Source organism: Rhinoraja longicauda, chromosome 2, assembly GCF_053455715.1.
Source record: "Rhinoraja longicauda isolate Sanriku21f chromosome 2, sRhiLon1.1, whole genome shotgun sequence".
In the NCBI taxonomy this organism is placed as follows: Eukaryota; Metazoa; Chordata; class Chondrichthyes; order Rajiformes; family Arhynchobatidae; genus Rhinoraja; species Rhinoraja longicauda.
Window position 1 is genome coordinate 15,909,000 of NC_135954.1, and position 13,016 is coordinate 15,922,015.

Here is a 13,016-nt window from a genome sequence, read left to right on the forward strand (position 1 = left end):
GAGGATCCTTCAATGCTTCTACTCTGGGGCTGTAGAGAGCATCCTGTCCGGCAACATCTCAATCTGGTTTGGGAACAGCTCTGCCCAGGACAGGAAGGCCCTGTAGAGAGTAGTGCGTTCGGCAGAACGCACCATGGGAACTACACTCGCCCCCCCTGCAGGACCTATACATCAGGAGGTGTAGATCAAGAGCAAGCAAGATTATGGGGGACCCCTACCACCCCAGCAACAGACTGTTCCAGCTGCTATGGACAGGCAAATGCCTCCGCTGTCACGCTGTGAAAACGGAGAGGATGAGACGGAGTTTCTTCCCACAGGCCATCAGGACTGTTAACTATTATATCTCCAGGGACTACATTTATTTTTTTCTGTATTAATTGTAATTTTGATGCTGTAATTGTTTTGCACAATCTGCATGCATTGCCACTTTCATTTCACTGCACATCTTGTATGTGTATGTGACAAATAAACTTGACTTGACTTACATACATATCCATATGCATATCCATATACACATATACAAACACACATATATAAATATTACATTCCATATACATATATAGATACACACAAACACACACACATATATATATATATATATATATATATATATATAATATACACACATATATACATATGTTTGTATATTACCACCTATGTATTACCACCTACGTGTACCCCAGCTACTCCCTCTTCTCCCCTCTCCCATCAGGCATAGAAGTGTGTGTGTGTATATATATATGCACACATACACATGCACATACTCAAGGTACACATACTCAAAAAGTGAAAGCTTCAGTGAAAGCAACTAACCACTAAATACTCTTTCAAATTATTTTAGAATTTTAGCATCTCCATTAAATCTGCCCTCCTTTGCTGTAAGGAAAACAATCCCAGCTTCATGAATCTCTCAACATAACTAAAGTATCTCATCCATGGTACTATTCTTATAAATTGGCTTCAGTAAAATTGTAAATTATCCCTAGTGTGTGTAGGATAGTGCTAGTGTGCAGGAATTGCTGGTCGGCACGGACTTGGTGGGCCGAAGGGCCTGTTTCCGAGCTGTATCTCTAAACTACTGCAGAAACCGCTGCACCTACAAACATCATACATTGCAACTGCAATCCGCAAGATCTTGATGTTCATTTTACATCTTATTGCCCGGAATATATTCATGTAAAGTAGTTTAACCTCCATGCCCGAGATCCTATACGCCTTGTTAAAATATAGTTTTGATGATAGGGGCCACGATAACATCAATGACCGTAGTTTATATCAGTGGTACTGACCTGCCAGCATCAGGGCTCTGACACAGTCTGTTCTTCCTTGCATTCCTGCTTTCATCAGCGCGGTGAACCCATGGACATTCCTCCTCTCAGTGTCAATTCCAGGATAATAGTTCAGCAAATAATTTGTGATTGTGATGTGCCCTGCAAATGTTTACAAATCACAGAATCAGATACATATCAGCCACGTACAGGCAGTGTTACACCATTCTGCACAGACAATTGTTGAGGCAAAAGTGATACCTTGAGGACATTTCCTTCACTTTAGAATCTATCCTAAATGGATGCAAGTTCCACCACTAAAAATGAATCTAAGACAGCTGTATTTATATTTCCCTCCACAGATGCTGCCTGGCCCGCCGACTTCCTCCAGCACTTTATTTTCTGCTCAGGATTCCATCATCTGCAGTCTCTGGTGTCCCTGCATTTACATAGTGTCTTTCACACCTCATGATCTTGAATATTTCACCCATTGAAGCACTGTTGTAACCCATTTGTACATTACAATAACAATATTGTGTTAGTGGTAAGGTCATAAATGTATGCTGTTTGAGGGATAGGTACAAACCATGAATCCAAGGAAAATACGCCTCTTCAAAATTGTGCCATAGGTTCTTTTATATCCGCCAAAGATGGATGGTTTAGTTTAGTTTATTGTCACATCTACCTTGATACAGTGAAAGGCATTTTTGTTGCGCGCTATCCAGTTAGTGGGAAGAACATACATGATTGCATTCAAGATGTTCACAATGTACAGATACAGGATAAAGGGAATAATGTTTAGTTCAAGATAAAGTTTAGTGAAGTTTGATTAAAGATAGTCCAGGGGTCTCCACTGAGGTAGATGGTAGGTCAGGACTGCTCTCTAGTTGGCGATAGGATGGTTCAATTGTTTGATAACAGCTGGGAAGAAACTGTCCCTGAACCTGGAGGTGTGCATCTTCCCTGATGGGACTGCAAAAGTGGGAATGGCCAGGGTGAGACTTGTCATTGCTGGTGGCCTTGCTGAGGCAGTGTGTTTGTAGATGGAGTCAATCGAAGAGAAATTGGTCTCGGCTGCGTCCACTACCCTGCAATTTCTTGCGGTCTTGGACGGAACTGTCCCGAAGCCATACTGCACTGCATCAGGTGTAGGAAGGAACTGGGTTAAACTGAAGATAGACACAAAATGCTAGAGTAACTCAGCGGGACAGGCAGCATCTCCAGAGAGAAGGAATGGGTGAAGTTTCGGGTCGAGACCCTTCTTCAGACTGATGTCAGGGAAGAGGGAGATACATAGATAAGGAAGTGTAAAGTGTCAAAACAGGACAGAGGGAATGGAGATCAAGGAAAATGTAGAATAGATTGTGATGCATCAGGGATAAATTCAGTTTAAGGATATTATTTTCTTCCATTTGCAGTCAAAAATAGAGGGGAAAAGTATCAGCTTTCGCATTATTCAAGTTTCATCACTATTACCAAATGAGGAAAATTATTATTTCTATTCCCAGTAGGCGTAGGTCAAAGCACATTCACGTTGAAACACTGGTTTCAATTACAGAAGTCACAGCAACATTGGGTGTGGTGAATTAAAGAAATGTGTGGCTGAGGCTTATTGTTGATATTTTTCTTTCACTGGCAATTCTCCACCAAGTATACGACTTACAGTCATATTTACAGACCTGTTTTTTGCAGTCATTCCACAAAAGTCTCTCAGTGGAATGCCCATTAATCCTACACTAGCAGGAGGTAAAACACACATAACAACACAAGAAAACAGGAGCGGGTGTAGGCCACTCTGCCCATCAAGCCTGCCCCACCATTCAACATGAGCATGCCTGCTTTGCCCTGGCCTACTTTCTCTCTTCTATGCCAGTGCCCAATAGCCCTCAATTCCCTGGCCTGTCATAAAGTTATCTATAAATATTCCCAAAGATCCACTTTCGCGAGATTCTGCAAATTTCTGAGTCTATAGCATGCATGTTCTGTTAGACAATAGACAATAGGTGCAGGAGTAGGCCATTCGGCCCTTCGAACCAGCACCGCTGTTCAATGTGATCATGGCTGATCATTCACAATCAGTACCCGTTCCTGCCTTCTCCCCATACCCCCTGACTCCACTGTCTTTAAGAGCTCTATCTAGTTCTCTCTTTCTTTCTTTATACCCTCAATATATCAGTGGAGAGATGCGATGTCCTAACTCTTCTTGTACGACCCAAATCAAGGAGGAGCCGTAAACAACTCGGACTCCAAAATGTATAGGAATCCTGAAGATGCAAATGCTAGCATTTATTTCAAGAGGGCTGGAATACAAAAATAGGGATGTAATGCTGAGGCTCTCTAAGATTCTGGTCAGATCGCAATTGGAGTATTGTGAGCAATTTTGGGCCCCATATATGAGGAAGGATGTGCTGGCGCAGCAAAGGGTCCGGAGGAGGTTTACAAGAGTGATCCCAGGATCAGTGGGTTAACTAACATATGAGGAGCTTTTGACGGCACTGGGCCTGTACTCGCCGGAGTTTAGAAGGATGAGGGGGAACCTCATTGAAACTTACTGAGTAATGAAAGGCCTGGATAGAGTGGATGTGGAGAGGCTGTTTCTGCTACTGGGAGAGTCTAGGACCAGAGGTCACAGCCTCAGAATTAAAGGACATTCCTTAGGAAGGAGATGAGGAGGAATTTCTTTAGTCAGAGAGTGGAATCTGTGGAATTCATTGCCACAGAAGGCTGTGGGGGAAAAGTCAATGGATATTTTTAAGGCAGAGGTAGATAGACTTTTGATTAGTAAGGGTGTCGGGGGTTGTGGGGAGAAGGCAGGAGACTGGGTTTGAGAGGGAAAGATAGATCAGCCATGATTGAATGGAGGAGTAGACTTGATGGGCCAAATGACCTAATTCTGCTCCTATCACATGAACTTATGAAGATAGACACAAAATGCTGAAGTAACTCAGCAGGACAGGCAGCATCCCTGGAGAGAAGGAATGGGTGATGTTTCGGGTTGAGAACCTTCTGTTGGCAGTGGCCGAAGTGAACAAACCAGGGACCACTGGAATTTTCTTCTAAGGTGTTTCACATTATACTAATAAAGGCCACCGCCTCGCAAAAACATTCTGTCGGATTTGACTATCATAGAAACATAGAAAATAGAAACATAGAAAATAGGTGCAGGAGTAGGCCATTCGGCCCTTCGAGCCTGCACCGCCATTCAATATGATCATGGCTGATCATCCAACTCAGTATCCCGTACCTGCCTTCTCTCCATACCCCCTGATCCCTTTAGCCACAAGGGCCACATCTAACTCCCTCTTAAATATAGCCAATGAACTGGCCTCAACTACCTTCTGTGGCAGAGAATTCCACAGATTCACCACTCTCTGTGTTAAGAAATGTTTTCTCATCTCGGTCCTAAAAGACTTCCCCCTTATCCTTATCAGTTCAGCACAGGAACAAAAAAAATGGTCCCATTATGTTTGTGCTGACCACAGCGCCAACCTAACTAATCCCACCAGCCCACGTAACCTTCCCTTTGTTATTGGATCTGCTTCTACCATTTTCCCTGGCAATGCATTCCAGGCACCTACCACTCTGTACAGAACAAACTTGCCTTGTAAACCTGCTTTAAACATTCCCCTCTCACTGTAAACAAATGCTCTCTAGTATTGAACATTTCTGATACAATCTGGTCAGACAAACCCCAGGATTAAGCAGAATTCAGTAGGAACAGTATCTGAAAAATTGTGGTCTACAAGCACTGATTTTTTTGTATGTTCAAAGAACTACAGGCTCCGTCCCTTGACAAGAATATCCAACTGAGATATAACTTTTCAGGCTCAGAGCAAAAGAGCTGCAACTAATTATAATCATGGCTGCCCAATGACGTTAATGGACTGAAAAGACATCTCAGGTAATGAAAGGAATATTGAATAACACACTAAGTCTAAGCTAGTCGACTCCAGCTTTCTAAAATAACTGCCATATCACAGCAGCTCATCCCCGATTACGTGAGCATGAGTTCACTTCAGCGCAATATGTGAATGGGGGATTACTGGAGGTGGTGGCTTTTAACAGCAGCGGCAAACCTAAAGGATAAAACCCTAGCTGGTTGGGCAGGTTTTTGTCCAAGCATTATCCTCATCAACGTCCAGCCAATATCTCTTTTTAAGAGTTACCCATTTTGAACTGGACCTCAGTTTTCCTCATCATTACACCTCAATTCCATGCTTTTGTAAACATTGATATTTTCCACTTGAATGATTATCATGGGATAATCAAGTAAATTTCCCGGCCACAAAGATCAGCAAATGTCTAACTGATGATTTACTAAAGTAAATATTGAGGAAGGAATGTTCATGTACTCTCCCTAAACCGAGGAGCCTGGGGTTTCCATGCAATTCCCAGCCAGGCATCAGTGGTCTGCTGGGAGGAACAAATTGAAATACCACTAAAGATTGTAAAATATTAATCAGAGATGAATAGCATCTTGATTGATGCCCTTCCCTAAGAGTTCACCTTCCAAGTTCATCACATGGCTCAGAGGGCACGTGAATCAAAGATTAGTTACCTGACAGCAATCACATAATCCTCCAACATTTTCGCAACCTCCAACGGGATCCCAACACTAGTCACATCTTCCCATCTCCACCCCTTATTGCCTTCCGCAGAGACCGTTCCCTGTGCAACTCCCTGGTTAACTCATCCCTTTCCACCCAAACCACCCCCTCCCCAGGTACCTTCCCCTGCAACCTGTCCCTATACCTCCTTCCTCGATTCTGTCCAGGGACCCTGACAGTCCTTCCAGGTTAGGCAGAGGTTCACTTGCACCTCCTCCAACCTCATCTACTGTATCGGTTGTTCAAGATGTGGACTCATACATCATGGAGACCAAACGTAAACTGGGCAATCGTTTCGCTGAACACCTTCGCTCAGTCCGCCTAGACCTACCTGATCTCCTGGTTGCTAAACACTTTAATTCTCCTTCCCATTCCCACACTGACCTTTCTGTCCTATGTCTCCTCCATTATCAGGGTGAGGTTACACGCAAATTGGAGGAACAGAATCTCATATTTCGCTTGGGCAACTTACAGCCCAGTGGTATGAATATTGATTTCTCTAACTTCAAGTAACCCCGGCATCACTCACCCGCCCAAGTCGCACCAGCTTCTCGTTTTCACCCAACAAACAGCTACCAATGGCCTGTTTCCTTTCCATCGTTACCTTTTTGCATATTTTTCATTCATTGTTCTTTATTTCTCTACATCATTGTCTATATCTCTCGTTTCCCTTTCCCGTCTCGTCTGAAGAAGGGTCTCGACCCGAAACATCACCAATTCCTTCTCTCCAGTGATGCTGCCTGTCCCGTTGAGTTACTCCAGCTTTTTGTGTCTATCTTCAGTAATTTGCTGAAACAGGTCTGTTTCTCCAATTACTATGAATTTGTTTCAAATGAGGCAGTTGATTAACTTTTGCGATATCAAGACTTGATCCGCCATCAGCTGAGGTGTGGCCTCTACTTCCGCAGTAAATGCATTGGCAGTACCAGTAATCAATCTAATTATAAAGTAAGTTAAGAGGATGCAATCAGAACAGCTAATCACCTAACAATTCCATCTATCGCTGAATTGCCAGGAAATGTTCTCATCACAAATTGATTACAATCAGTCATTCTTCTTGATTTATACAAATCCTTGTATCCACACAAAAAGAATCACCAACCATTCATTATGCGATGCATGTAGATGGAACGGTATGAGCAGAACTAATAATGGAGAAAACTGGTCACATTGGATTGAAGGATAAAGTTAATCTTATAAATCAACATTATGATGTACTCATTTTTATTTTTTGCTAGATTCTCTGAAGAAGGGTCTCGACTAGAAATGTCACCTATCCATGTTCTCCAGAGATGCTGCCTGACCTGCTGAGTTACTCTAAGACTTTTGTTCAGAATCTTCCTTGGCTGTATCTTTCTCCACTCTCCGTGTTTCGAGATTAAAAATACAAGATGTCCCTTTTGGGTGATGGTTTGGGTCGAGACCCGAAACGTAACCCATTCCTTCTCTCCAGAGGTCCTGCCTTTCCCGCTTGAGTTACTCCAGCATTTTGTGTCTATCTTTGGTTTAAACCAGCATCTGCAGTTCTTTCCAATACATTCCCTTTTGAGTTCTGCTTTCTTAGCAAAAGCATTGTGATATCTTGGAAACAGGAAAAGACAATTCAGCCTCCAAAATCTATTCTACTGTTCAGTGAGATCATGACTGAACTGTATCATAGAGTACCTGAGACTTACACCATGAAACAAGTCTCACCCCGACCATCAACCACTCAAGATAGACACAAAAAGCTGGAGTAACTCAGCGGTTCAGACAGCATCTCTGGAGAAAACAAATAGGTAACGTTTCGGGTCGAGACCCTTCTTCAACCAGGCATTTACACAAACCTTTTCCTGTTTTATTCTCCCCATGTTCTCATAGATCAAAGTACAGCACAGGAAAAGGCCCTTTGACCCAATGTCTATGCTGAACATGATGCCAAGACAAATTAATCTCATCTGCTTGTATGAGATCTCTATCCTTCCATTCTCTACAATTGGATCTGACAAACAGGAGAGGTTACATAGATATGGCAAGTCCAAAGGGATTCAAACACAATAAAACAGTTAAATTATATCAGCAGAGGATTAGGGAGGCCATTAATCTACCTAATTACCATTTAACAATTAAGATTTAAAGCAGAGAGTTTTTCTTTAAATTCTTTATTTTAAGCTTACAAATGTGCTGCTTGCAATACTGCCTAGTTTTATAACATCAGCAATTTTAGGCATGTGACTCTATCTGTGATAGACACAAAATGCTGGAGTAACTCAGCGGGACAGGCTGCATCTCTGGAAAATAGGAATGGGTGACGTTTTGGGTCGAGACCTTTCTTCAGACCTGAAACGTCACCCGTCCCTTCTCCCCAGAGATGCTGCCTGTCCCGCTGAGTTACTCCAGCATTTAGTGTCTATCATCAGTGTAAACCAGCGCCTGCAGTTCCTTCCTACACATTTTGTCTTTATCTGGGACCTAACTTATTACAAAATGCAGTGAAGAGATGAGACTTCGGTACACCATCCCGAGGTTCCATATACTGCTGCTCAGCCGGCTTTGCCAGTTGTCGACTTGAAGTATTAACTGCTCCCCTTTCCAATAGATACTGCCTGACCTGATGAAATGTTTCCGCAATTACGCATTCTTTTATGGTCGGACGTAGATCTCGATTTCCAAACCAAGTCAACAATTTGCCGTCAATTTTGAGAGTTTCAACTTTCAACAAATGGTCTTTGATAAGGAACTTTAATGAATGGCTTCTTGGAATCCACAAATATTCTCCAATCCTTTGCCCACCGAGTCATCTTTTCAAAAAACTATCAGTGAGGCTCATTATTTCTTTGATCTGCTGAAAATGGTCAAGGCGTTCTGTTATTCTGCCCTTAATTACAGGTGCTAATAATTTTCTGCTTACTGATCTTGCTAAATAGTCTATAAATACTCATTTCCGACTCACCCTTAAATTGCAAGGTATGCATGCATGCAGGAAAACCTAAAAATGAATTTCCTGACTCGAGGCAACTTCTCAATGCCATAATTATATTGTCTTCACAGTTCTTAAGTGTTGCGAATCTCAGTAGGAAAACATCTACTGCTGCGGATTTGTCGCTAGCAGTATCAGTATTTTCCACATGACTATAAAATTGCTGGAGTAACTCAGCGGGTCAGGCAGCATCTCAGGAGAGAAGGAATGGGTGATGTTTCGGGTCGAGACCCTTCTTCAGACTGAAGAAGGGTCTCGACCCGAAACGTCACCCATTCCTTCTCTCCTGAGATGCTGCCTGACCCGCTGAGTTACTCCAGCAATTTGTGTCTACCTTCGATTTGAACCAGCATCTGCAGTTATTTTCCTACATAAAATTGCTTACAGTTATTGTGGCAATGCTCTCCCGATATAATATTAATTTCTGGGCCACGTCCAGCGTTTTCTCCTTCATTTACGCAAAATGATCCTGGGGGAATTAAGCAGGTAATCCTGGGGGATTTCCTGGTAAAGAAATGAAACTGAACAGATCTCAAGTAAAAGAAGTTTGAGGATATGGACCAAACACGGGCAGGTGGGGCTAGTGTAGCTGGGACATGTTGGCCGGTGTGGGCAAGTTGGGCCGAAGAGCCTGTTTCCACGCTGTATCACTCTATGGCTGACACTAAAAGTCACAGTAACGGCGATGAAAGAACCAAGGTATAATAATATTAATAATCTGGATCAATGTCATTACCACTGCAAAAGAAAAAAAATTATATCAATCAAGCTCATAAAATGACTGAGTGCAGTTATAAGTGACATGAATAGCAGGAATGGTGGGGCAAGGTAGTTTAAATATAATTGAATCTTTTCTTATTTTTACATTTCTGAATATAAAATACTTAGGTAGATTTTTAGAAAAGAAGCTGCCTTACTAAACTGGCAGCACTCGAAGCAATATCTCCCACAGTGCTGCCAAAAAAGTTTTGAAATTCAGTTCAGGTTCTCAGTACCAATATTAATTCTGCAGTTCGTCCAAGCAAAGGGTTTGGAATATTTATGAAGATAATTCCAGTACGATTAGAGTTAATCATTTCAAACGCTATTTCAATTGCAACCTAGACCTTATTTTTTAGTGCATTTAACTTAACCAATGATAAAACAGACAAAGCATCTTGTACCCTATGCACTAGAATCCCACTTTGGCAACTATACAAGGCAGTTTCTCATGTGACAAAACGACTCCGACCTGTGAATATCCATCATTCATTAACTTCATGAGGGAACATGCAATGTTATGAAGTTGGCATACATTCTCGTGAGCTGCCAGTCCTTCAAATATCAAGGCAGGTTCCCAACTGGTTCATTGACCTTCCAGCATCAGAGTTACTAACACAAGGGACAGGTCCAGCAGAGACATTTAATCCCAGAGATTCTGCCAAGATTCACTCAACCTTAACACCCAGGTTTTCACCGGACCTGACTGATGGTTTAACTCACTGTTTGAGTTTTCCAGAGTTCAGCACACATTGTGAATTGAGACTTCAGTCAGTTTTGAAGGAGTACCAAACTATTCAGGATGATGTGAAATTAAAACCTTGCAGTCACAGTCAAACAGGGTGGAAACAGGCCCTGCGGTCCAACTTGCCCACACCGACTAACATGGCCCATCTACACTACTTCCATCTGCCTGTGTTTGACCTAATATTTCTCTAAACCCGCACCATCCATGCACGTCTAATTGTTTCTTGAATGTTGCAATAGTCCCTGCCTCAACTACTCCTTTTAAAATCGTAACAACATATACACAAAAACACAGGGTATTCCTTAGAAGCAATCTTCTTGCAAATGCTAATCGAAATCTGTAACACCCTCCCTTGCAAGTGACCCTGAGTTTCAACGGAAAATTGAAAACTGGACTTCATCGAGTCCGAAGAAGGGTCTTGACCCGAAATGTCACCCATTCCTTCTCTCCTGTCCCACTGAGTAACACCAGCATTTTGTGTTGACCTTCACAGATCTTTGCAAAGCATGAGTGGTAAGGGATAGAAACATAGAAAATAGATGCAGGTGTAGGCCATTCAGCCCTTCGAGCCAGCGATATGATATGATCACGGCTGATCATCCAAAATCAGTACCCCGTTCCTGCTTTTTCCGCATATCCCATGATTCTCAGCCCCTAAGAGCTAAATCGAACTCCCTCTTGAAAATATCCAGTGAATTAGCCTCCACAGCCTTCTGTGGCAGAGAATTCCACAGATTCACAATTCTCTAGGTGAAAAAGTTTTTCCTCATCTCAGTCCTCATCTTAAACTGTGACCCCTGGTTCTGGACTCCCCCAACATTGGGAACATTTTTCCTGCATCTAGCCTGAGCAATTCTTTAAGAATTTTATGTGTTTCATCCCTCTCATCCTTCTAAATTCCAGTGAATACAAGCCCAGTCGACCCATTCTTTCATATGGAACGAAGGTGGATAAATGTCGATATGGATTAGCCACAAATGAATTGAATGGCAGGCTGGTTGAACGATCTAATCCTGTTCCAACATTCCACTCTCAGGGCAAAGCAAGAATGCACCAGCCTGACATTTTTCAGGCAATCGTATTGTGTATTTGTGAAACACTATCAGACGCCCAGCAGTGAGGCTGAGCGTATAAATCAATCCTTAGGTTTTGCTGATGAACATAAACCTCCCGAGTTTTGCTTCTGCAGTTTCCACACTCGGCACAACTGTCAGATTGAATTACTGCTGAGAATCTCGTTGCCAGGCTCCCATTAACTGATATTTGTGTTTCACAACGTCACAGCAATATTCCGTCAGTGTAAACATATATAACACAAAACAGAGATTTGCAGCTTTACACGGATGCTAAGCCAGTCATGCAAATAAAATTGTTACACAGTTAACATTTGCCTATCCAATTATTAGAAATTCCAATGATAGTCGGAATGGCCAGGTGATTATTAGTCAATAAGGGCATCTGATTATTAAGCTGCGAGGCCACCCGATTAAGGATGGGCACCTGGAATTGGGAAGACGTTCCATCCCGTTAATCATAAAAGCGAGTTTGGTATCTTCTCAAAAAAAAAACAAGAATGAGAATTTTAAAATGTACATGAACTGGAGTTAATTACAATTTACATGAACTGGAGTTAATTAAAATGAATACTCTGGAGCATCGGAGGTTGAGAGGAGAGCAGATAGTTTATAAAGTCATGAGAGGCATCCATAGGGTAGACAGTCAGAGACTTTTCCCCAGGGTGTCAACCACGAGAAGACATAGTGTTAAGGTGAGAGGGGAAGAGTTGTAAGAAGATGTGCAGAGCGAGATTTCTTTTCACATTAAAAGTAATAGGCGCCACACTTGGTGTCAGCAAATATGGTAATGATGTTTAACCGGCATTTAAACAGGCATATGATCAAGCTGGGATTGAGGGATTATGGATCACATGCAAGCAGACAGTTAGTTTAATTTGGCATCATGGCCGGCATAGACATCGTGGGCCGAATAACCTGTACCTGTATTATACTATTCTATGTCCTATGGAAGCAATGTAGGACAGCAAATACAGATTTATCAAGGTAGAGTAAAGACCTTCAGATGTCAGAAATTAAATCACAATATATACATGATGTAATGGTACAACGGGCACCCTTGCTATTTCAGCACAGCCTTGAATTATGAATTCTCCTATATTCAGCATGATAAACCAGGCAACACTCAACACACCACCATGTTACCTCCGTCTTCTCTTGCACGGTCTGCAAGGGATTAATTGTTAACGAATGCCCTGCTTGAAAGTATCATCTGAATTAAACATCTTTACAAGAATGATCCCAGGAATGAGTAGGTTAACATATGATGAGCATTTGACGGCACTGGGCCTGTACTCGCTGGAGTTTACAAGAATGAGGGCGGACCTCATTGAAATGTACAGAATAGTGGAAGGCTTGGATAGAGTGGATATGGAGAGGATGTTTCCACAAGTAGGAGAGTCTAGGACTAGAATTAAAGAGAGAGATGGTTAGATATAGCTCTTTGGGCTAACGGAATCAAGGGATATGGGGTGAAAGCAGGAATGGGATACTGATTTTGGATGATTGGCCATGATCATATTGATCGGCTCGAAAGGCTGAATGGCCTACTCCTGCACCTATTTTCTATGTTTCTAAAGGACGTTCTTTTAGAAAGGAGAT

General features: G+C 42.2%; 1 protein-coding gene across 1 annotated transcript in view; it reads right to left on the reverse strand.

Moving 5' to 3' along the window:
- The window catches only part of LOC144602343 (ankyrin repeat domain-containing protein 33B-like), a 58,677-nt gene that overhangs the window by 13,402 nt on the left and 32,259 nt on the right, over positions 1-13,016 (reverse strand). Inside the window, exon 3 of the mRNA XM_078415379.1 lies at positions 1,290-1,430. Coding sequence (XP_078271505.1) covers positions 1,290-1,430 — 141 coding nt within the window. The remainder of the gene's footprint in view (positions 1-1,289; positions 1,431-13,016) is intronic.